This window comes from Felis catus, chromosome B2 (assembly GCF_018350175.1).
Source record: "Felis catus isolate Fca126 chromosome B2, F.catus_Fca126_mat1.0, whole genome shotgun sequence".
Taxonomy (NCBI): domain Eukaryota; kingdom Metazoa; phylum Chordata; class Mammalia; order Carnivora; family Felidae; genus Felis; species Felis catus.
In genome coordinates this window covers 21259691-21286367 of record NC_058372.1, presented here as the reverse complement: position 1 = coordinate 21286367, position 26677 = coordinate 21259691, and the positions used below count along the sequence as shown (strand labels likewise).

At 37.0% G+C, this 26677-nt stretch overlaps 1 protein-coding gene across 5 annotated transcripts in view; it reads right to left on the bottom strand.

Annotated features, from left to right (window-relative positions):
* Window positions 1–26677, bottom strand: part of SSR1 (signal sequence receptor subunit 1) — a 40559-nt gene that overhangs the window by 7502 nt on the left and 6380 nt on the right. For 2 of the 5 annotated variants that reach the window (XM_045057161.1, XM_023253707.2), the window contains exons 3-9: window positions 25947–26034; window positions 24402–24664; window positions 22657–22733; window positions 21794–21872; window positions 18724–18817; window positions 18423–18437; window positions 8692–8755 (exon numbers count right to left, since the gene is read on the bottom strand). In XM_045057161.1, the coding sequence (XP_044913096.1) occupies window positions 8692–8755; window positions 18423–18437; window positions 18724–18817; window positions 21794–21872; window positions 22657–22733; window positions 24402–24664; window positions 25947–26034 (680 nt within the window). Of the gene's footprint in view, window positions 1–6383; window positions 8756–18422; window positions 18438–18723; window positions 18818–21793; window positions 21873–22656; window positions 22734–24401; window positions 24665–25946; window positions 26035–26677 lie in introns of those variants that run through there. The other 3 variants (XM_045057162.1, XM_023253708.2, XM_023253709.2) reach the window with 2 other exon arrangements.

The following is a 26677-nucleotide window of genomic DNA, read 5'->3' as shown; positions in this document are numbered from 1 at the left end:
ATGCAGTCTGTACAATTACTGGGAACCCAAACTCTCAATATGTGAGAGTGGTGGGGGGTGGGTTTTACGTCCACCACCTGAACAGTCAACTCACTGACAAATAGCACAAGTAAAACTCACCCTAAATCATCTTTATTCTAAAAGAAGACTTTGTTACTTGAAATGTCGAAATTTTAAATGCAGACAATGTGTGAACCTTCTTTTTTTTTTCTTACGAATTCCAGGGGGTAATTAAGATCAATATTATAGTTTTCCTTTTTTTGCTTAATGTTTTAGATTCACTTCGTGCTTCTCATCGTTAAGACCTAGAAGTAATATGCAGTGGCACTTTAGGAAACATTTTTACTGCATACAAATACTTTCGAGATCAGCTTTAATGAAGGGATATGTAAATTTTACAAGATGCGGCAGACAGTTTGGGCGGTAGGTTAGACCAATGGAAATAACAAAGAAAAAGGGTGTTCTTGAATTTACCAAACTGGAAAAACTGTAGTAAGAGATACTCATACAGCAGGAACATTCTCAAAGCTGCACAAGAATGTTATGGTTTAATCAGGCCAACTTTCATTGAAGAGTCCTAAAAGACAGCCACATAACATCTTAGATACAGTCACCAAATAAAATCTCACACTGCAGAAGAAAGTTGTGTCATAAATAACCTGATTAAAATACACTGCTAGAAATCACATTTCCAAGTCTGAAAGCACTGGAATTAAAGTACTAAACCCAAGACCTCCTGCAATGAATTAGGAAATATTAAAATAAATATTTTGAAACAGAAGTAGTTTTGCCTATAATGAATGAGTTCAGATTTCTTTGAAGTTCTTAAATTGTTAGATTTTGAAGCAGAATTGTAATCTAATTTAATTCATAGCAGAGCTAAAATTAGTTAAGAATTTATTAAATACTTATGTGCAAATGACTATACTCGGACTTTTTAAGATTTAATACTGGATAAATGAGTCATGTTACTAGAGAATGGTGAGAAGTTAGTGGAGATTCACGCAGGGAAATAAACATCTGTGACATGTTTGTTCAGGGTTACAATAAAAAGTTTAAGTGAACAGGAAATCACAGGCAGGAGGGCACCAGGAAAATAGCTGGGGATTGAGGTAATAAACACAGTTAGCAGATAAAGCTATTCAAAGCCAGTACAGAGAGAACAATGACCAGAGGTTGGGGTTAGTCAGCGGTGACATGTAAAGGAGGTAAGAGCATCACAGGAACTAAGGGGAATTGGCAGGGGGGCCTGGTGGCCAGTGGGTTAAATGCACAAGTGGAGGCCGGAGAACTGAGTTGCAGAAGGCTGGCAAGTAGGGAACCATGAGATCCTGAGAGCAGGTTTGTGGGGACAGAAGCTAAATTGAATGAAATGTAAAAGACTGAAAGTCTAATGAAGAAAAAGAAGCCAATAGCTTAAGAGATACTTTGACGAAGAAAGAAAACAACATAAACAGCAATGCAGGTCGAGGGGCAAGAGAATCCTGCAAAAGACTTAAGACAGGAGGGTTTCTGTATAGGTGGGCACAAAAAGAAAAAAGTCAGAGATGGTGAGGACAATGGGAAAGGAGGTGCACATCTGGAAACAGAAGTCTCAAGAATCTGAGAAATGGGATTGGTGACAGTTGAGTAAGGTCCCAGAACAGTTCTGGGCACCTTGTGTAGACAGCATCAGCACAGTAAAGTCTTCACTGCACAGATAACCAAGACAGCGCCCGTCCAGGATTCCTCCTCGAAACCAGATCTATCAGGCCATCGGCCATGTGAAAAGTCACTGTAGTGCCCCATGGGTCACAGGATCTTACCAGTGGTTCTGGAAATGAGAATACTCTAGGAAGGGCTCTGCGGACAGCTTCAGGACAGGCAGCTGACAGCCCCCTCTAGATCTTATTTTCCCACTTAGTGAAGACACAGAGTGCCAGCAGCTTGTAGGGGCGAATTCAAATACACAACCAGTATTTCTAAGCCATGGAAAGTTCACTTGATTATGAACAGTTTTGAGACATTAAATTCAAGACCTTAAAATACATAGGACTCTAATCATCAACTGCCCGGAAGAGTTCAAGGGATGAAGTCCTGTTTTCAAGTGTACTGAGAACCAACTGCTTTAAATCTTCTATAGGTCTTTTTAAAAGAGCCACTGTCCAGAGTATTTATAAATCCATCTTGACTTCTGGCTGTGACAGCACAAAAAAACACAGAACATATCTAATCTCAGAGAAACTATCAAGCCAATCCTAAGCAATGAAACTAGAACACAGGTAAGCATATTTTGTGCGTGAATGTGAACGTGCTCCCTGTCTGAGTATTCACGGATCTTGTCCCAGTAAAGCTAGAGATAGCAATGGGTCAAATCTGCACCATGGGTGCCTGTGGGCAACTTGAAGTGGTTTCATCACAGATAATGCAGTTATCTAGGATAGTTGTATTAAGAATGTATAGAAGAACACAGATGTTTGATGTGTGTGTATATATATATATACACATGTGTGTGTATATATATGTGTGTATATACATATATATACATATATATGTACACAAATATATACATGTGTGCATATATACATACATGTGTGTATATGTGTGTGTGTGTGTGTATATATATATATTATATATATATATTATATATATATATATATACTTGCTCAATCTGAACACTATTCTTGACTAAAATATTTCTCCTACCCCTTTCTAAAATGCTTTTAGAGCCTGAGCACCTATTTTGACAAATGTAAAACGGATGATCAAATAGATTTCTGAAGATACACAAACACGACTGATTTTCTTTGGGTGGCTCGGTGTGAAGCTCAAAGAAATTCTGAGGGCTTTCAAAAATGTTTTGAAAAGCACTGCCACCACTGGAAAACCTGTAGCCACTCCAAGGGTTCTGAAAGACAGAATTCTCAGCTTGATGTGCAGGCTCCAAGAGATCACAACAGCACTCCCAGTGCCAGCCCCACTACTCTGGTTCACTGTTAAATGTGGAGCGCTGGCCACATTACATGTCCGCCTTAAGACTTTCACTCTTTAGCTTAAAAAACCACCAGGATTTAGCTTTCCCATACAGATTTAACTATATTACTCCACAGAGAAGTCCAAAAAGTGCCAGGTACACCACCGCGCATACACGTCATGGGACGTTACAGCGTGGCGCTTTGCGACAGCAGCAGCAATCACTTCCATAGCTTCTGGTGTGCCAGGCTATGTTGTTCTGAACTGCTAAACAACTCTAAAAGGTCGGTACCCAAAACTGAAGCCAATGAGGTGATACGACTTGCTCCAATTAAGACAGAGCTAGGATTCGAACCTCAGGCAGCCTCTAGGCGGTCCATTCTGTACCTTAGTTCTTTTTCGTTTTGCTAAGTCAACAAAATTTACGAAGAATCGTTTAGTAATACTGTATTAAGTAAGGGTTCGTAGGTAACACAATCAGACAATTTGGGACTGACACTTCGAGTATCTCTCAATTTAAAAAATTTAAAAAATTTAAAAAGAACACATCAAGACTTCAGAGATGAGCTGCTTTCTCAAGGCCACCATTGGCTAGTGGCCATGGTGGACCACACCCTAATCCCAACGCTAGCATACCATACCATCTGTCCTTGTTCAACCTGACAATTGCCAATGATATTGGGTTATCACCAGAAATACCTCTGAACAAATCCCATGGAAGAGTTGACAAATGAAAATTGGCCCACACTTTCTCATACTTTCTTTAAACCTTGTGGTTTCCACATGACAACTGCAAGCTAGAAATTGGGGACAAAAGGCAAACAAGATGCGGAACTCAGTCTAGCAGAGGGAAAAGCAACACAGTGATAAACTGACACAGGTACTACAACAGAAGTCTACATACGGGCTGTCCTTCATGTTTTCTAGAGGACACAGGATTTTCTTTTTAATGCTCCATGATGCCCACTAAGCAAAATCCCTACTTGAATAGATAGAAGACACAAGCCTAACCTACAATCCCAATTTTGTGTACTTGTATAACCCAAGAATGAATAGTTCACCCCTGAATGCAGGGTTTGGGTTGCCAATTCCCATGCATTAAAAAATTCACATATACCTTTTGAGTAATTCCAAAAACTTAACTCTAAAATATCTGCCAAAATTAAGTACTAATCAGCCTACTGCTGACCAGAACCCTTACCAATAATATAGTCAATTAACACATATTTGTATATTACATACTACATCCCTATAATAAAGCTTTAGAAAAAAGGTTAAGAAAATCATAAGAGGAGGGGCGCCTGGATGGCTCAGTCAGTTAAGCATCTGACTCTAGCTCATGATCTCAGTTTGTGGGTTCAAGCCCCATGTCAGGCTCTCTGCTGACAGCTCAGAGCCTGGAGCCTACTTCAGATTCTGTGCCTCTCTCTCTGCCCCTGCCCCACTCATACGCTCTCTCAAAAATGAAACATTAAAAAAATTTTACAGAAAACCGTAAGAGGAAATACATTTACAGCACTATTTATTGAAAAAAATCCACATATAAGTGGACCCTACCTTTCAAACCCATTAGTCAAAGGTCAACTGTACTTCACTTTCATTTGTTTGTTTTGTTTTGAGAGTACATGCATGCAAGTAGGTGAGGTGCAGCGAGAGAATCTTAAGTTAGGCTCCACTGTCCACCTAGGAACCTGATGTGGGGACTCGATCTCAAAACTGTGAGATCATGATCTGAGCCGAAATCAAGAGACACTTAACTGAAACACACACGTGCCCCTCATCCTCATCTCTTTACACAAAGATGAATCTTCAACCCCTTAAAACTTGAAAATCCCGTCAAATCTATCTTAAAGAAAACGTTTTTAAAGACCATGATTTTGTTACTCAGGAGTACATTTAAGAGGTGTCATTAAGACTAAATAGGGTATTGTGAATAACTGAATCATCATATAAAAAATTTCAAAAACATCAAACTAATGCACAAATCGACATATAACAGCTGAGAAGACTCTGGGGTTTTACAGCATTCTAGAGTTGAATGGCATTTATATACTACTGTATAGTACAAGCATAGACATAATACATTCAGTATTGAGTTTTTTGGAACTTTCTGGTTGCTGAATCTGCCCAAATGCTTGGTTTTATAAAATTCCGTCTTAAACATGGGTCAGGGGAAAGAATGTGGGAGTTTCAGAAAAAGTTCTGAATCTAAATTCAATACATAATGCCTTGAGCAAGCTACTTAAATTCAGGTTTTGGGTTTTCCCCCTCTATAAAAATGAGAATCATCTTCCCTCAGGGAGTTGTTCTGAAGGTTTATTAGATGATAAATGGAAAGGCCCAAGAGGACAGTCCATCACTGATGTTTAATAAGTGAATTCCTTTCCTACTGCCTTTAAAAAAGCAGCTACATTAAATGGTACCTGAGCTTCAGAGCCATATTCCCAGATAATTCCAAAATGTAAAAAAGGGCAAACTCCAGGTTACATAATTAGTTACTACAAAAGTTCAGGCTTTGTATAAATGAAAAAAAAAAAAAATCCTACAAATACTAACTGCTAAAGTTCATAAGAGCCCCTAAAGAAACTGTTTAGATGTCTGCAGGTCAGGTAAGTTTTCTTCTTCCTTCCCAATATCCTATTCCACTTATGCTAATTAAGGGTAAGGGGTTGACATGTCAGGCTGCTCTTCACTAAGGTGGAGATGTTCCAAGTAGGATTTTATTTAGTAAAATTAGAGCAAATGTACTGATTTTATAGCTATAAGTGATGTGGTCCAAAAGTGTGGCAAATTACTTCAAGTATATTTGAAAATACAGATTTAAATTTTTAAATTTAAGCTAAAATCTAATTTTGGAACTAAAATGAAGACTGAAAACCCAAGGACTGTAACCTACCAAAATCTTGGTGAGAGATGATGTGTATTGCCAAGTTCAAGGTTAAAAAAAAACAAACTGCATTATTTAAATGCACTAACCAAGTACCTTTTTTCTTCCACAAAAGATGAATGCTATATGAGACTTGCATATTATTACATTTACCTACTACTATACCTCCAAAGTAACAGTCATTAAAGATTTCCATGTCACATTTTCACCATTAACTATTCCTTAACAGAGGCAAATACAAGTACAGGCTGATGCACTGCAAATACATTCTTAAGGCAGTGGACTTTTTAATGTTTTAAGATCTGAATTTGCCTTTTCCCCCTATCAAAGTCACTATTTTCTGAAGCTTATATGAAATTAAAAACTTCACTAAAACCAAGCCTTTTCTTCTAAGTTCTATCTTCCTCAGGACCTTGCAGGTCCCATTCCCGCCCCACCCCGCCCCTCCTCAGACAACACCTCAGAGGGTTCAAGAAGGCAGGGGGAAGTCTTAAAAGTCACTATGTGAGACCATGAAATGAATGAATGAAGCTATACAACCAAAGCGAGATCCATGCTTTATGAACACATTATTCTCACATGTCTGGGTAACAGGTTTGATATACAAGATTCTTGGTTCATTTTACAGATTCTGAAACCAATTTGCTCAAAAGGTGAATTCTGAAACCATGGTTGGTGTAGCAAATGAATATATCAAAACAAACTTTAAAAACTTCATCCAAATATTTACATTTAAAAAAGACATTTAAAAAATAGGCTACTTATTAAGTGTGCTTGAACAAACCATGTGTGGAATTGAATTCCATTCATTATGGAGTTAGTTTCTGCTAAACACATACTGATACTATAGAAGACCCCTGGCAGCTGAGGATTTAAAGGATTTCAACTGTTGCCAATCTATGCTAAAAAATGAAACATGACAAATGATTTCTGAGGCACTGATCGGAACCTCAGCAGTGGAAAGGCTAGTAAGGCAAATTACTTAGGAGGCCGAAGGGCTGGCATCTGTAACTCAGTGTAGCTTTGCCACTGCCTAAGTATCACCAAGTAGTCAATAAAACTCTCTAGAAGCCATTTAAATTTTGTAATTACACCTCACCGCATTATGTTCTAGTAGTTTCACAAACTTAGAAATTCACAAAACGATGTTTTGGAATATATTCCTTGAGAAGGTGGAGGGTCTCCTATATTACATTAAACAAAAAACATGCAGTTTTTACAGCTCATAGAGCTTTTTCAAAATAAGCTATTGATCATACAGCCCAATTAAAAACTCAAACACTTTATATTACAGGTATAGAAAGTTTATAGTTCAGCAATGCCAATATAGATAATTTGACACCTTAGCCCCTACTTGCAAAGTGATTAACAACTATACAGTAACTTCTATTCTATTCTGGCTTTGGCTCAGATGTTTAAATACTTAAAGAACCTGGAAAGATTTTTTTGTCTGTGTGTCTTGTTTTGCTGTTGTTTTGCATGGACATGAGTGGGGATTATAACGAAGAGGGGAGGAGAGGTCAGTTCATTGTAATAAAGACCGATCAAGAATTAAACAGCCACTAGAATTTCATTTACCATTTCCTTACGAAATATACGTGGGAGATTATGGCTTAAAGACAGAGAGGAAAAGCCTCTTATTTGTTCATCTATTTTACTTTACCCTTTTTCCAGTCTGACAATAATGCCAAACTTTATTTACTCCCTATGACAAGAGAGATTCTAATAGGGTTTTATGAAGTCCAATTTAATTTTGGTTGAGATCATAAGTGCTTAAAACTTTGTAATTCTTTAGATTAACTAAAAAAATAAATGCTTCTGAACAACCAAAATACCCAAAAGATTAGATAAGAACCAACTGGTTAGCTACTTAAAAAAATATCCAACTCATCTTTTTTTAACAGATTAGTATTACTTGTAATATATCTCTGCCCCTATAAACTGACTTTTTGCTTAGTCTGTAGACCAAGGCAATTTTTCTAAAAGCAAGATACTTCTAATTAAGGGGGAAAAAATGATCTCTTAAAAAAACAAAATGACAACTTAAGGAGGTCTAAAATCACTGCAGAGCTACCTCCTGGGTCAGAGAGAAAACGATGAATAACACAACTCAGTTCCCACAAATGTACCATTTTTTTTTTTATAAAAACAAAAACAAAAACAAAAAGAGGGTGGGGCTGGTTTTATATATCAAAATCAGATTTCTCATGCTTCACAATTTTGTTGCTAGAAATCCCCAAATTCCTTGGACTCATTTGGGAAGTTTTCTGAAGGTGCGCATTATAGTAAACAGCAGCAAAAATACCAAAACAATTCTATTGCTAAAAAGCAGCTACTCCTGTGTGTGCCTTTAGAATACTAGTTGTAAAACAGCAACAAGAACAAAACAGTAATTTGTGCCATCAACTGGGATTTGAGCAATTCTAAAAAACAGTTTCCTTTAAAACAGTCTAAAAGCAGGACATCTACAATCATATTGGACAAATATTCATTAAGTTTTGGGGGGAAATATCAGAAAATGTCAAAAAGAGACAACATCATTATATTCAGTATTCTAAAGGCATGCTTCAGGTAGTTCAACAATGATTCTGGTAAGACCAACTGCTCACATACATACACACGCACACACATAGATTTTAATGGCTTAAAAAAAACCAAATTTGTTACTTTAGAAAAATGAATGCAGTGCATTTTCAGTAATATTATCGCCACAGACTCTGATTGCTCAGTCCACACATAAGTAGTAGTTGCCTTCTATGGTGATATGGCTTCTCTGCACTAATTCCCATCAGGCCGAAAAACATTAGGGCAGGTTAAGTAAAGACTGAATTGTTGCACAAAGGAACATTTACTCATCAGATCCCACTGATCTCTTCTGTGCCCGTTTCCTGGGCAACCTTCTTGGTGAAGCTTTATCTGGAAGAAAAGAGAAAGTTTTTAACTTGCTTATTTTAAGTACAATGGATTCAAAAGACCTTTAAAAAGCATTTTCCTTCAGCTTTACCACTAAGTTAAAAAAAGAAAACACACACACACATGCAAAAATGCCCTAATAATAAATGCTTCTTATCTAGTATAGGTTTTTAAAATAACCTTTAAGATAATCCTTCAAGAAGTAACTCAATTAAAACAAAACTTCACGCAATCAGGATGGGAAAAGACCTAATCTTGGTTACTAGAATACTGAAGCCACCAAGTATAATCTTCTTAAACTCTACAATGAATATGCTTATACATGCCTAAGTAAACACTTTAGAAGTACTATAAGAGGTATGAAGTTTGCAGCTCAAAAACATGTATATTGGTTACAAATTAATATTTATAAATGTAGCCATGCAGTTTGCATAATTTTTGGCAATTTCATACATTTTCCTGGAAGCAGCAGCAGATTAAAGGAAATTTTTAGACAGATGATCAATACCAAAACCATCATGCAGACCTAAGTATTATCTTTGTACTTTTTTCTCTTTATCTCCTTTTTTACAATGTTAATTTACTTTGAGAGCAGGTGTGCACATTGGGGGGGGGGGGGGGGGAGGGGCAGAGAGAGAGGGAAAGAGGGAAGCCCAAGCAGGCTTCACACTGCCAGTGCACAGCCTGATGCAGGGCTAGAACTCACAAACTGTAAGATCATGACCTGAACCAGAATCAAGAGTTGGACACTTAACTGACTGAGCCACCCAGGCATCCCTCTCTTTATCTCTTACATTAGATTCTTAGCAGAGTCTACTAAACAATAGCTAAATTGGTGGTGTCTCTCTATGTCCAACCAGTAAGCATCACCTATGTTTCTTTAAAAAAGCTGTCTTCTCTCTAACCACTACCCTTTTTATTTTCTAGGAGCCCTTTACATATTAGGAAGATAAGCTCTTTGGGGAATATGTTACAAATTATAATTATTTTTACAGCTTAAAAAAAAAAAAGGTATTTAACACCAAAGTATGGGGTTCATTTGTAAGCATCTCATGAAGAATGGTATGAAAAAAAAATCCACCTACAATATCTTAATTTTTATTTTCTAAAATTACCAGATCACCATAACCATATTTTAAAAATATATAGTAAATGTTTATCGAGAATATTTAGCAACTAAATTTTTTCTAAAATGTGCTTAAATGTTAATGACTATGAAATATTAAGACTGAGTCTACAAATTCCGTGAAAACTGATCTCAGTACTTTATTAAAACAGGTTAGTTAATGATGCATTTGGGGAGGCTCAACTCACCTAAAACTGAGCACAGAAGCATTTTTCTGAAGAAGTCTACAACTTTCATCAGATTTCAGAAAGGTCAGACTAAACTACTGCCTTCAGACAACTGACCAATTACTAGATAATATTTTATGTTTCTTTTTTAAATTTATTGAGAGAGAGACAGAGTGCGAGCAGGGGAGGGGGAAAGAGAGAGAGAGTGGGAGGGAGGGGGGGGAGGGAGGGAGGGAGGGAGGGAGGGAGAGAGAGAGAGAGAGAGAGAGAGAGAGAGAGAGAGAAAATCCGAAGCAGGCTCCAGGCTCTGAGTTGTCAGCACATACCCCGACGTGGGGCTTGAATTCACGAACCGTGAGATCATGACCTGAGCTGAAGTCAGATGCTTAAAGAACTGAGCCCCCCACGAACCCCTAGATAATATTTTAAAATAAACAATATGCTGAATGTGACATTTGAGGATTCAAAAAGTACTTTAGAATCTAACAACCATCTGTGCAAATACAGCTGTTACTATGCAGATGTGAAGTGGTGATTACTGACTTCCAACAATTTCAACCACCTGCAGCAGGGTTTTAAATATGAGAATACAGGAAAAAGTGCCTCAGAGGAACTGCAATGCCTATTTCAACACACAACAATCTGACTCCAGTAAGGCAGCCAACTCAGCTTAATGGAGTCTCAAGTCTAAAGACCTCCATCACCTACCCAGCACATCAAAGTTAAGAGGCAGATAAATGAGAGGGTGCCTAGGTGGCTCAGTTGGTTAAGCATCCGACTTCAGCTATGGTCATAATCAAACCATTTGTGGGTTCGAGCCCCGCGTTGGGCTGTGCTGACAGCTCAGAGCCTGGAGCCTGCTTTGAATTCTGTGTCTTCCTCTCTCTCTCTGCCCCTCCCCCACCTGCCTTCTCTCAAAAATAAATAACATTAACGAAAAATTTAAAAAGAAGCATATAAATGAGAAACAGAGTTAAGATAGTGGCCTAAAAACATTCAGCTTTTGGGAAAATGGCTCCAAATACCTCAACGGCCTAGAGAGCAGCATTTTACTTCACTAAAAAACAGTAACTAATGTGTATAATGATGCTTTTCAGCCATCAAAGAAAAAACACCCCCCTCTTACAACCCTCCCTACCCAAAACCCTAAAAAACTATTTTTAAAAATCCAACAAAATATTTAAGATCAAAATATTTTAGCTTTTAAGAGTAAAACCTAAAGTATATGAAAAAATCAGTTAACTGAAAAAACAAAAAACACTAAAATATGTTAATGATATTCAGTAAATGGGCCTGATCTGAAAATGCCCACCCTGCCCTTCATAAAAAACCTTATTAGGGGCACCTGAATGGCTCAGTCGGTTAACCATCCAACTTTGGCTCAGGTCATGATTTTGCAGTTTCTGGATTCCAGCCCCTCATCGGGCTCTGTGCTGACAGCTCAGAGCCTGGAGCCTGCTTCCAATTCTGTGTCTCCCTCTCTCTCTGCCACTCCCCTACTTGTGCTCTCTTAAAAATGAATAAATGTTAAAAAAATTAAAAAGAAAAAAAAAAACCTTATTAGGAACAGGCTCAAATTGTTTAAAACCACACCCCTCTTTCCTTTATGTTCTGGTGAGATGGAGAAACATCTTCCAAAATAAATGCTGGCCCCTTACACTCGCTTGCCCTCACACTACCACTCCCCAAAGGTAATTCCTCAAAGCTTGAGAGACCTTCTGCTTCCATGCACACCTCCTGCTCCATGATCTTCAAAGTTTCTCTTGGTGTTCTCCATTTTATCCTCAAATATGCAAAGTACATGTACCATCTCTGAAAGAAATGGCTATTTTTTCAACCTAAAGTATCTTCCATTTGTCTCAACCCCTTTACTCTGAGAAACGCATGTTCTAAGAGTGGCTCTCAAAGTATGAGAAAAGCATGTTCTAAGAGTGGCTCTCAAAGTATGGTCTGGACCAGTAGCTTCAAAGTCACCTGAAAATACAGATATGCAAATTCTTGGGCCTCACCCCAGACCTACTCAATTGGAAACTCTAGGGGGTGGGGCCTAGCAAGGGGAAGAGGCAATTCAGATGGTTCTGGGGAGGGCTATAGTTTGAGAACTATTGCTGTAAGGAACCAAGTATAAGAGAAATACAAGCATACAAAATTAAGTAAAAATACTATTAAAAATTGAACTGAAAATATCAATATGATTTGGGGATTTGAAAAAATAGATATTTTCTAGCTCAGTTCACAGAATGGGCCTAGAAACCATGTCATCCAATGTCAAGGACATCCCTAATGTCCAGATTCTCATTTTTAAGTATCATCCAGGGGTCCTTGGAGAAACAGCTTGCTCCACGCCTAAGGTAGAGAAAGTACAAAATGTCTAGATTATCTTCTTGAGCCAACAAGTAAGGGATCATTCAAAGTTCAAAAGGGTAAGATTGGAGGTAGTTCAAAAAGGCAACCAGTAGTCAAAACTCTAACAATTTGAGCATCAAAAAGAATACAGTTGACTAAAATCCACAGATTCTATGAAAAACCGAGTCTATACATGATAGTCAAAAAGGAGAGAATTAGGAAAAACTCATCTGTCACCATTTGGGTGGCTTTTAAACCAACTCTTTGAAAATTGGAAAATAAAGATAAGAATTAAGCATTTAGCCTGCTTTTTCAATAGGAATTGTCCTTTTAAGGTAACCAAAAAGTCCCAGTTGATGAAAGAAAGCTTTACTTTACAAAACAATAGCAGTTAGTAAAAATTAAACAAATTTCAATTAAAAATCATCACAACTTCTGAAACATTACTGATTCAGGAAAGGAATATCAAATGGTGAATGGTTTAGAGAACTGGACATTGGTGCGTGTCAAAGTGATAGTATACAGGTAACTTCTAGGTTGCAAGCAAAAAAGACCTATCCGATCCTGGTTACATGGAACGATCATGTGGCTACCACCCTAATCTAGTGCTCAGTTTAGCATCACTAATCAGATACGGTTTCTTGATGTGATACGGGGAAAAGTACTTTTAAGTTATGACATATCATCCAAAAATGATTAATTTAAATCTAATCAAACCTATAGATTAGTCTTCTAAGTTAAAAGAAATGTTAGCTAAAACACACCAGGAGAAAACAATCAGAGAAATCTGGAACAAGGGATTTTTTAGAATCTCATTCCCTCAGTGTGATCAATGGGTCAGCAGCACTGGCATCATCTGGGAGCCTATTAGAACACTGACATTTAGGCCCCACCGTAGAACTGAATCCAAAACTGCATAAGATTTTCAAGTGATCTTGCACACAAAATTTGGGAAGCCCTGGCTTTGGGCTGACAGCATGGAGTCTGCTTGGGATTCTCTCTCTCCCTCTCTCTCTGCCCCTCCCCTGCTCACATGCTTACTCCCTCTCTCTCAAAATAAATAAACTTTAAAAATTTTTAAAAAATAAAGTGTGAGAAGTCCTTTTCCAGAGGACAAGCAGCCATCTCTTGAGCTGCTATAAATTAAAAAGGACTTAAGAAACAGAACAAACAGATGCAATGCATCATCCTATATTGGAAAACCAGCTATAAAAGGTATTTTTGAAACAACTGAAGAAATTTCAACATGATTATTAATAAAGTAATTCATAATTCTTTAAATGTGATGTTATTTCTGTCAGGAAAAGGTTATTTCTTTGCAAATTGAAATTTTTTTTGAGGTAGTGTGTGTCACTGTATCTGTATAGAAAACAAACAAAAAAACAACCTGCACTCTAAAAGGGCAAATAATTGGGATGCCCTGGGCTGGCTCAGTCAGAAGAGCATGCAATTCTTGATCTGAGTCGTGAGTTCAAGTCTCATGTTGGGTGTAGAAATTAGTAAACAAACAAACAAACAAAACCCCCAAAAACAACAATGAAAACTTAAAAAAAAAAACACTAAAAAGGGTTATTTTTGTTTTTAGAAATAAATAATAAAAGAAAAAGAGAAGGAATAATACAAGTGTCTTTTGGTAGTAAGACGTGGTCCTAAAACAAACTCAGCTGGACAATCAGATTTTGAGGAAGAAAGACAAGTACTAAAAAATACTTAGTGACTTTACCCACCTTTTTAATTTTTATTTATATATTTATTTTTAATATTTTTTTCTAATGTTTATTTTTTAGAAAAAGAGAGAGAAAAAACGTGCACAAGCAGTGGGGGGGGGGGGGGGTGGCAAAGAGAGAAGCAGACACAGAATCCAGAGCAGGCTCCAGCCTCTGAGCTGTCAGCACAGTTGGGGCTTGAACTCACAAACCATGAGATCATGAGCTGAAGTTGGATGCTTAACTGAGCCACCTAGACGTCCCAACTCTACCCATCTTTGAGTATTAAGTCTTCCTGAAAAAGTACGTGGGCTTCAGAATGAGACAAATCCAGCTGTGGATCTTGGCAGGTTACTTTTCCTCAGTAACAGTGTCTCATCAGTAAATAGAGGGATAGCACCTCACCTTGCAGAGTGAATGCCCAGTACAAGGAGGCACTCAACAGTTCAATTCTTTCCTTCAACAAGGTTTCCCTAGATTCTAATATGGTCCTCTTTCCTAGCTTGTAAGTTGTCCGTACCATGTAACTCCTTCTAGCACATATCATATACTACCTTGGATTACTCAAATATTTCATACGTGTGCTTTATTTTCAAGTAGAAATGTAAACTTCTGAAAAAACAGTAATATTCTTTTCAACATACCACTCATGACCTAGCAGAGTATTGTGAAAGAATAAATACTTGACACTTGCTGATTAAAATACAATTATCAATGATTTGAAGTATAATCATTCTCAGCTTTAAAGCTCATGAATAATAATGTCAGGAAGAAAGATATTATAAAACGAACTCTCCCAATCTATTTGTCATGAAAGAATTCTTTTGGAGAGGTGGCTCCACAGCTGTTACGGTGACTTTAGTTTTTAATTATAACTTTTAATACTTTTCAAATTAGTTTCAGCTAATTCCATGTAAGACACTTAAAATTTAATTACTTTTGAAGAGCCTGTATTTTAACATACCAGACTTTACAAGTAATTCTGATGCATTATAAAGATACCACAGTCTATTGTACAACCCAATTCCGTCTTTTCTTATAACAAACGTCAGGATAATGGGGAAAATTTGTCCTTAAAGAGAAAAGATTATCTAAAGATTTATTTAAATTTAAAGACATTATTTCATGGGACCTCAGCTACCACCTATGCTATATATTCAATGACTTCAAATCTTTTTTCTAAGACTTTATTTTCAAGTTTACTCATTTTTGAGAGGGGGAGGGAGGCGAGGGGGTGAGGGGGGCAAGAGGGGGCACGAGGGGGGAACGAGGGGGAGACGAGGGGGATGAGAGGGAGAGGGAGAGGGAGACGAGAGGGAGGAAGAGGGAATCCCAAGCAGGCTCAGCACTCAGTGCTGAGCCTGTTGCAGGGCTTGAACTCAGGAACCATGAGATCATGGCCTGAGCAGAAATCAGGAGTAGAATGTTTAACACACTGAGCCACCCAGGCACCTGTCTTAAGATTTTTAAGTAATCTCTACACCCAACATGAGGCTCAAACTTACAATCCTGAGATCAAGAGCTGCATGCTCCACCTATTGAGTCAGCCAGGCACCCGTCAACATCTCCAAATCTTGATCCGCCTGTGCTCTAAATACAACTTTCAAATAGCTTACTGGATACCCTTATCTTGGCTTTCACACTCAACAGATCTACTTCCAACTCCTCAACCCTCATGCATGTTCGCTGCTCTTCCTATATTCCCTAACATTAATGGGATCATCTTCCACCCAGATGCCTAAAACTCACAAGTACTTTTTCCTCCTTCCTCCCTAAAACATCCAAAAAGTCACCCAAAGACCAATTCCCTCCAATTCTGAAATATCTTTCCAGTTTATTTTACTCTGCATCACTACTGCTTTAGCTTAGGCCCTAAGGATTTCTCAGACGTTTTACGGAATTCACCTAACCGGTATCCCTACTTCTAGTAGTTCCTGCTTGCTAAACTATACACCACAAAACTATTACAATTTCTTTTAAAAATATAAATGTTTATTTCTCTGCTTCAAAGTATCTGATGGCTGCCTTTTACCAAGAAGAAAAGCCAAATCCTTGGCATAGCACATAAAACTCTGAAGATTCCTTCTCATCTAACTTAAGACTCTGGTTGGTCAAAAGTCAACTTTTATGAATGATTCTCCTACTCTCTCCTAGAGAATGAAAGCCCTTCCTATGCTGTTACTTTGTACCCACTTTTTTTTATTTTTTTTAATTTTTAAAAAAAATTTTTTTTTTCAACGTTTATTTATTTTTGGGACAGAGAGAGACAGAGCATGAACGGGGGAGGGGCAGAGAGAGAGGGAGACACAGAATCGGAAACAGGCTCCAGGCTCTGAGCCATCAGCCCAGAGCCCGATGTGGGGCTCGAACTCACGGACCGCGAGATCGTGACCTGGCTGAAGTCGGACGCTTAACCGACTGCGCCACCCAGGCGCCCCTGTACCCACTTTTAATAAAGTACCTACCCTACCATAATTATGTTTCAATAGAGAACATTCCCTGAAAGTAATACACATGAAAACAATTCAATTTGTAAATCCAGGAAGGACACAAATAGCTGATTCACAAAAAAAATAAGTGGCTATATATGTATAAAGAAGTCAAATCTTACTTTTTAATTTTTATTAATTTTTTAATGTTTATTTATCATTTTTGAGTGAGTGAGAGAGAGAGAGAGAGAGAGAGAGAGAGACAGCGTGCGAGAGCGAGCAGGGAGGGGCAGAGAGAGAGAGGGAGACACAGAATCTGAAGCAGGTTCCAGGCTCTGAGCTGTTAGCACAAAGCCTGATGCAGGGCTCGAACTCACTAACTGTGAGATCATGACCTGAGCCGAAGTCAGACGCTTAACCGACTGAGCCACCCAGGTGCCCCTCAAATCTCATTCTTAATTGTCAATGAAAAACAATGATCCCATTTTGTATCATACCACCAGATTAAAACATTTGATAATATTTAATGCCTGAGAAAGACTCGTGAGAGTAGAAAAGAAACAGGCAATGTTGTACACTGCTGAGAACATAAACGGATGCTATCTTTTGGGAGGGAAAGAGCTTTTTCCATTAAAAAAAATGTATATAATCTTAGACCTAACTATTCTACTTTTAAGGAATTATCTATCCCAGATAGAGGGGTTGGTGAAAGGAGAAGAGGGTCAAAAGGCACAAACTTTCAGCTTTATAAAATAAGTTATGGGGGTATAATGGATACCATGGTGTCTATAGTTGTTAATACTGCATTGTATATTTAAACATCTTAAAAGTTCTTATCACAAGAAAAAAAAGACTTTTAACTGTGTGGGGCCAGTAACAAGACTTACTGTGATCATTTCACAATATATACAAATAGTGAATCACTACATTGTACATCTGAATCTAATATAATGTTGTATGTCAATTACCTCAATTTAAAAAAAAAAGATAAATTATCCCATAAATTTATATAAAAATATTCATTATAGTTTTAAGTTAAAAATGAAAATCTGGAATTAAAACATCCTTCAACATCCTTCAACAAGTTTAATTTATCATGACACATTTATATAAAGGAATACTATCCAGCTGTTAAAAACAATGAGGTAAATAAGTATCATAAAAAAAATATCCAACATACGAAAACTTGGGATTCTAGTACAGTGCACATAGCATTATGCCATCTGTGTACAACATTCACAGAAACAATAGCCATATGCACTGGTAAATGTACAGAAAATACTTAGAATAACAATTACTTGTAGAAAAAGAAAAAGAAATTAGTGGAGTGAGAAGGTGATCTCAGTTTTTCATTCTGTACTGTTTTTGTTTTGTTTTAATTTCTTAAGTTTATTTATTTTGAAAGAACGTGAGCAGGGTAGGGGCACAGGGGGGTGGGGAGAGAGAGAATCCCAAGCAGGCTCCACATTGCAGGGCCCGATGTGAAGCTCAAATTCACCAACCGTGAGATTATGAGCAGAGCCAAAATCAAGAGTCAGATTCTTAATCAACTGAGCCACCCAGATGCCCCTATTATTATAATGTTCTTAATATGAAGCCATACTACTTTTACAATACATTTTTTTTAAAAGCCCATTTACAGCTGAAGAAAAAATATCTATAAAGATTAATATTTTAACTAATTGCATATGTGATAAAGCTGAAATATGTTAGGTAAACCACCAAGCAATATTTTAGGTTTACTCTTTCAAACTGCAGTGGGTAGTTAGTTTTTCTAATAAATATAGTGCTATAAAAAACTGTTCCATTACTCATTAAATGTACTGTATTCATATGCTATACAACCTCCCCAAAACTATACATAGCAAACACCATTAAAAAAATTAATTGCCTCACCTCTTCTACTCTGCACTGAAGCAACAGAAAAAAAGAGATAGGAAAAGATTAGGAATACAGAGAAATTCACACATTTGTAGATTAAACTGCAGATATGGAAGCATTCTAAATTAAAGCATAAAAATACTACTCAGAAAAAAAAATTTTAAGTGTTTACTAATCATATTATACTAGATTCTATACAAGCAATGGAAAAGATGAGTGTTAAGTAGAATTGACCAAGTGTTTTTAAATCTAAAATACTTAATTTGATTTCCATTTAAGAGAAAAAATTTCCAGCCACATTTATAAGAGTACTTACTGATCTGATTCAAAGTTTCCTGAGGAATCCAACTCATGTCAACATCATTCTGACTTGATGTACCCATTTCTACCTTCTGTATGGGTCTCTTGCGCTAAAAAAGCATAAAAACATCATTTTAAAGAAGTTCTATTATGTTCACAGTAATTTTAAAAAGACCTATTAAGTTACCTAATTTATATATCTTAAACAAATAGTTTTAAAAACATACCCTTACTTAAGTATTTTATTAATTAAAAGAGAAAAGTCATGTCTAACACTAATTATAAAGAATAAACAATAAGGGGGGGGGTTGGGTGGCTCAATGGGTTAAGTGTTTGACTTCGGCTCAGGTCACAATCGCAGTTTGTGAGTTCAAGCCCTGCACAGGGCTCTCTGCTGTCAGCACAGAGCCCTCTTCAGATCCTGTCTCCCTCTCACTCTGCCCCTCCTCCGCCCATGTGTGTGTGTACACTCTCTCAAAAATAAACAAAACATTAAAAAAAAAAAAAAAGAATAAATTATAAGTAATAAATCTTTGCAACAGTTATTTGTTTTCAGGTTTTAAAGACCTTTTCCTCTGCTATAAAGCTTCATATGTTGTTATACAACTGGTGGACCAAGCAAGAACTTCTATTTATACAATTTTTCTTTCTCTTTGGGAAACGAACTTTAAAGAATAAGTTTTCTACATCAAACAAAATTCAAGATAATTACTAAAACATTCAATGTAGGCAGGCAGATTGCTGTACTGTTACCTAAACACACTTTTTAAACAGACGGCACAGGTAAAACAAAACAAGAACATAAAATCTCATTTAAGCCAACAACAACCTCAAACTTTGTCCCTGGAGTACTTGCAGCAAAACTGTTTGGAAGAAAGTGATTCAATTCCTTCTTTAGTCTTGCTCTTAAAACAAACAAAAAAACCTAGCCATTTACATAAGAGTATTAGTTATACAGTCCAGAAACCAGACTATATACACAGAAAGGTAACTAAAAAATGGCTTCATCCAAATAAAAAAAAAAAAAAAATTAAAGATGCCATTATACCTAATACACAAATTTATAGCAAAAATGCTATCATGAAAACGTGGGAAAGAAAGTTATGGAAATTAACACTTGAGCACTAAGTATTTCTCTTTAAAAAAAAAAAAAAACTTTTTTTTAACATTTATTTATTTTTGAGAGACAGAGAGACAGGGTGTGGGCAGAGGAGGGCAGAGAGAGAGGGAGACAGAATCTGAAGCAGGCTCCAGGCTGAGCTGTCAGCACACAGCCCAGCGTGAGCTGTGCTCTCATGAACCGTGAGATCATGACCTGAGCTGAAGTCAGGTGCTTAACTGACTGAGCCACCCAGGGGCCCCATCTCTTTTTTTTTTAAAGTTTATTTATTTGAGAGAGCGAGAGCTCACAGGAGGGGCAGAGAGAGAGGGAGAGAGAGAAAATCCCAAGCAGGTTCTACATGGCCAACATGGAGCTCATACTCTTAAAACCACGAGATCATGACCTGAGCTGAAATCAAGAGTCAGACGCTTACCTGACGAGCCACCCAGGTGCCCTGTGTATTTCTCTTCTATTTTTTATCCTAAATGTTTGTTTTGGGGGGGAGGGGGGAAGAGGCAGATAGAGGAGGAGACAGAGATTCCAAAGCAGGCACCGCGTCCGACACAGTATCCACAACCATGAGATCATGACCTGAGCCAAGCTTAACCAAATGAGTCACCCAGGTGCCCTCCAAGTATTTCTTTTATTTTTTTTTATTATTTTTAAAATAAAGAACATTTTTAATTTTTTTCAAGTTTATTCACTAAGAGAGAAAACATGTGTGTCGGAGTGTACAAGTAGGGGAGGGACAGAGAGAAGAAGAGACAGAACCCCAAGCAGGCTCTGTGCCATCAGCTCAGATGCTTGATGCGGGGTTCGAACTCATGAACCGTGAGATTGTGACCTGAGCCGAGATCAAGTTGGTCGCTTAACCGACTGCATTACACAGGCGCTCCAGTATTTCTCTTTTAAAGAGCAAGTACTTACTGTCTCTGACACAAATCGTGTTATACTTTCCATTGAGAGCAATAATATGGGTTGCTCTGGTTTTTTGCAGGGAGGACAGGGAGCTAAAGATACAGTGATGGAATTAGCTACTGTATCCAGAGAAAGAGAAACCAAGATTATAGCAGGCGCTTCAGTGTTGCCACTTTAGTACCTTAACAAGAAAGCAGAAGCTAGACAGAATACAGCCAAATTCATTCTTCCTTTTTCAGATGAAAAGACTTAGGTAATTGCTATCCTTACAGTTAAGAGTATTAAAGCAAATCTAAAATCTGTGTTGCTCACAAATAACAAATCCATGAAAAAGCATAGCAAACAGAACAATGAAATCTTACTGAGTTTAAAGAATAAAATTCTAGCACGATTTAGAATTACAATAAGAAGGTAAAGATCATTCTGGAGGGTGTAGCCAAAGATGCTAATTGTATGTATATGAAAGTCTAAACAAATCAGTCACATATCCAAGGTCTCATCTTCAGTTTATTTTTTTTTTAATGTTTATTTTGAGACAGAAAAAGAGAGAGGGTACATGTGAGCAGGGGAGGGACAGAAAGGGAGACAGAAAGAATTCCGAGCAGACCCTGCCAGTGCAGAGCCAGACATGGGACTCAATCTCACGAAGAACTATGAGATGGTAACCTGAGCCAAAATCAAGAGTCGGACACTTAAATGAGCCACCCAGGTGCCCCAGTTTTATTTTAAAAAGGTACAACAGGGATGCCTGGGTGGTTCGGTTGGTTAAGCACCTGACTCTTGATCTCAGCTCAGGTCATAGTTTTTGAGTTCGAGCCCCACATCGGGCTCTGTGCTGACAGTGCAGAGTCTGCCTGGGATTCTCTCTCTCCTGTCGTCCCTTGGCCCCTCCCCCACTCATGCTTGCTCTCAAAAAATAAACAATAAAAAAAAAATTTTTTAAGGTGCAACAAACCTGTAAATACACAAACTTAGAATGATAGCAAGAAGCCACAAATAACTAGAATATGCTCAGTATATAACAACTTTTGATGTATGACTGTAAGAGTCATTCATCTAGAATTACCTTTCTAGATTCTAGGAGTTGATGAAGGCCAACAACCACCAACAGCCCAAGACCAGCAAGGAACATATACATAAAGATTCTGATATAAAAGGAGAAAAAACAAACTGGCTTTAATTCATAAGAAACACAACTAATTAAAACTAGAATTTTGCTTTACCTCAAACAATAGCACAACTAATTACAGTTGTAATTCTAACACAATATAAGTTTTCCAAATAACTTATGGGGCAAAAGAAGAAAATATTTTATATTCAATTTATATCTAGGTAGTAAGTTCCACAAATTTACTTTTATCTTTAAGAACAATTAGTCAAAAAAAAAAAACCAAGTATCTGATCTAAACTAAATAAAATTACTTTATTATTTGTCATACTCAAGCTCAAGCTCAGTTAGTTAAAATAATTATATTAGCTTTTGTCTCCCTCAAATATTATTTCGCATAATTTGATTTAAAAATTGCTTTTGCTCAATTACATATATGTATACGGTATAAATGACTCATCATTATTCATGAAGAACACAGTTTCCAAGATAATAACATCTTCTAATTTATATTTTTAATAGCAATTTAAGAGGTATGTAACTTAGATGAGGCTGGTGATCAGCTTATGAGCATGGGGTAGAAAAGAATTTAGGGGATGTTCAGAAAGCCAGCTCTCTTTTTTAAAACAGTTTTTTTTTTTTTTTTTATCAGTTTCAACCATCCTTCCTCTCTGTTAATAGTTATAAGAACCACCTAAGATATAGATTTCACAAAATTTATAGGTTCATTTTTGCTATTAAAACAAATGTTGACAGGAGCAAGCTTTCCAGGCCTGACATGTGAGATCAAGATCTACCTACACATTGCAACTTTCACTTACGTTTCTCCATCTAATCCATCCTCTCTTTCAATAATCGTAACTGTTTGATTGAAGACAGCATCTTGGAATACATTGCCCTATTAATAAAATAAATCACAAAAATGTGAAATTCATTGAAAAAATAAAAGGTTGTACAATTTCTTAGAAGAATCCCCAACAGATAAAGAAACAGCTTTCTCATCACTTAGCTCAATGTCAGAGACTCAACATTGTATTACTTTCTTCTACAAAATAAAAAACCTTGCTAAAGTTGTCCTCCACTTTCATGAGGGCAGAGAAGGGGAAAGGTGTGAGAAAACAGGGAAGTAAAGTAAAAAGGAGACAAATGTGCAGAAAGAAAAAAAAACCCCACAGAACACCCATTAACTAGAAGCCATAACTTCTGTTGTACAGAATCCTCCAAAGAAGGGAACAGCATGAAAATGTAGAGTAGCGGATTTTAAGAACTAGATTTGAACAGACGTCAAATCCATGCTCTAAATTCACAATGAACTGGAAATCAATTTACAATAAACATGATCTGCAGTATCAAAGCATGTTTATGTTGTGGTCTTGGAATAATTTTGTCAGTTTCACACTTCAGTTTTCAAATTCATCATAGTCACTGGGACAATACTTAGGATGTTTTCAGCATTTGATGCTTCACAACAAGGCAGTACTTTCTCAAAACTGTCACTTATTGCTAAACTGTAATTATTTAAGTTTTACTTTGAGATCTTTCCATCCACATTGCTCCAATGACAATTCCAGCAATCAGAATACATTGAGGATACAAACTAACATTCAAATTGGAACTGAAACTATGTACATGTGTGCTCAAAAACAAGACAAAATATATAATTATTCAAACTGTTTAACTATGAAGTTGAGGAAACTTAATACATTATTTTGAAGGATGAAAAACCCTTCCCACTAAGTAATTTAAAGAAAAACAGAAAACTTAATGGCAGCATGAGAAATTGATCTCAGACATGAGTGAACATGTTGACACTATGCGATGAAAAGGTTGAGTAAGCTCCCAGGAGAGGATGAAATTTCCCTCTTTGAAAACTTTGAGAAGGGAATGGTTTAGATGTGCTCTCATCTAAAGGACATAATAGTTGGCACCTAGAAGTCAACTCTCAGCAGTAAAATTCTAGTGGCCTTCTCTCATTAATTCTTTGGATATACAATGTGTATATTAAAAACCACAAAAAAGACAACAGAGCATATTAGACTATTTGGTTCTCATAAACCATAAACCTCACTGCTCTATCCGAAAAATATTTGGTTATGTTTTTATCTATGAGGGTATAAAATGATGGAAAAACAGTTACAGAAAGACCTTCACTTACAAATAAAAGCAGTAAAATGGGCAAAATGCAAGCAATAAAAGGAAGTACAAAATAGATTACTTAACACATATTAACATCTGAATACGAAGCAGACTCCACTGTGTGGCTTACTGCTCCTTTTCCTTTTAACATCTAGCTCAAGTCACATCCACTTTCATACTACAGCACTTTACACCCATCCCTCACTATGTATCATTTATAAATGCTGTGATATCACCTGTTCACATCCATCTGCCCCCACTGGATTCTAGACTTGAAGACAAACATGTGTAATTTATTTTTGCTTCCCTCTTGCCCATCACAGTTCCAACTACAAAACACTTAGATGAGTAAGAGTATTCATTAAACAATGTCAACTGTCCTCCTCCATCTCTAACTTAAAAAAAAAAAAAAAGGTTTAGAAGGCCTTACGTTCAGATCTTTGTAGTTTAGATTGATGACTAGACCAAAGGGTCGTCCACCCATGGGCTCTGCAGGAATGAAGGAGTACTCAAAAGTCGCCTGTCTCTGGGGCGGTACTACAGTGTTCAGAGGAAGAGCTGTGAAATTCTGGATATAAAACTGGTAGTCCTGAGGATAACGGAACGAGGCATCTAAAGACTCAACGATAAAATCTTCTGTACCCTTGTTTGTAAAGCCTACTAGGAATTTCACAATGTTATTTGCTGGAAAATCTAAGAAACAAAAAAAGAAACCAGAAGATTAGAAAACATTCAAAGGACACGAAGAGACATTATAAGGATCTGGGCACCCTCTCCTACACGTGGACCTGGTTTCAGAATCTTTTTTAGTAGCTCACTCCAGCCCCCTACTAACTATAACAGATTACAGTTGATGTATAAACTGCAACCCTTGTCTGTGCTCCAGTGTTCCAACTTAAGAACTGAATGGAGTATCTCAATGTCAGACTACATCACTTGCACATCATGTGGTCTAAGAAAGAGATGTGTACTTTTAGCAGTTAAGATTATGCTGCCGTGTGACTATCTGTCTTGAAATCACCTTCAACTCAGTATCTATTATCTGTGCAAATAACAGAAGAATGACAGAAAGATAGGCCTAAGAGATTCACCTGAAAATTGTAGTATCTGTTAAAATACTGAGAAAAAAACAAAAACGAACCAGGTAACCCATATCCACTTTGAGCAATCACTCAAAACACAAATTTGAAGGTGAGACCCCAGGAGACAGCTACAAAAAAAGGAGAAGGGGGAATCTCTTATTCATATCATACCTACTGGAGGCATAAAATTGGAATATAGGTGAGAATAAAACAAAACTTGAGAAGACCAAGATAATTAATAATTTCAAAAAAGAAGTCTTCAATGATTACATTGTGGTCTATAGAGCTGAGTTTCACCCAGTTTAGCAGAGGTTTTGGGACAGACAAATCTGGGTCTGTCTTCACAATCTATTTACCAGCTGAGTCATCCTGGACAAGTTCCCCACCTCTCTAGACTCTCTACTGAACAGTAGTAACTATCCTCATATGGATTAAATAATACACACAAAGTACTGAGAACAGTGTCTGCTATATAGCCCTCAATAAACCTAAGACATTATATGTATTTTCTTTTACTGAAACCTAGGCTTTAATCAAGGCCTAATAGTACAGATTTAATATTTCACTAATATTTACACTCAAGATATAAGTTAGTTTACTGTGGCAGTTTGAAAAAAGTTTTAAAACAGTAGCTTTCAAAAGGACATTTAACTTCTAGTTAAAATGGATAGTATTTATTTTCCCCCTTAGTTTAAATGCCAAAAATACTACCTTACAGATATGGCTATTCACACATATAGGAAAACTTGCTTGGAAATATGTATTTACATACTTATTTGTAATCTAAGAGAGGAAAATAGTAAAGATCTTAAGCATCTCTGCTTCCCAAATAAAGTGAGCTTGTCATCTGAAAAATTCCTATGTCTGAATCAAAACTAACATTTCTCTATTACCTTCTCCTTTCACAAACAAGATTGTTGTATCTGCACTTGGTGAAGCTTCAGGTTCGCCAGATACATCTTCTTCTTCTTTATCTTCAGCCTAAGAAAAACAACATTAAAAAGTAATTATGGGGTAAAAATACATCATTAAAAAATTAAATTATGACTTTAAAAAAATGACTTCACTAGATTTAGCACAAAAGACTGCTTCTCTGAGGCTTTCTTGGGATTAGTAGTGAATGAATTTCAGTGTATCTCATCAGTTAAAATAAAATTTACATCTCAAAAAGTAAAGTGCATACCAATCCCCTGGAGATTTTATGCAGATCTGATATAACTCTAGGGAAAGCTGGAAATTCAGTATTTCTTTTTTTTTTTGTCCCCCCAAAATTTTTTTACATTTATTTATTTTTCAGAGACAGAGCATAAGCAGGGGAGGGGCAGACAGAGGAAGACACAGAAACAGAAGCAAGCTCCAGGCTCAGAGCTGGCAGCACAGCTTGTAGGGCTTGAGCTCACAAACTGCGAGATCATGACCTGAGCCAAAGTCATACTCTTAATTGACTGAGCCACCCAGGTGCCCCGGAAATTCTGTATTTCTAAAAGCACCCAGGAAATGCCAAGGCTTCACATACTCAAACCACACTTCAAGCTTCAAGGTCCTAAAGCATGGGTTGGTAAACTTTGTAAAGTTTGAAAAAAGCTTAAAATGTGTCTGTCAAAGGAACATTTTACATTCTAGT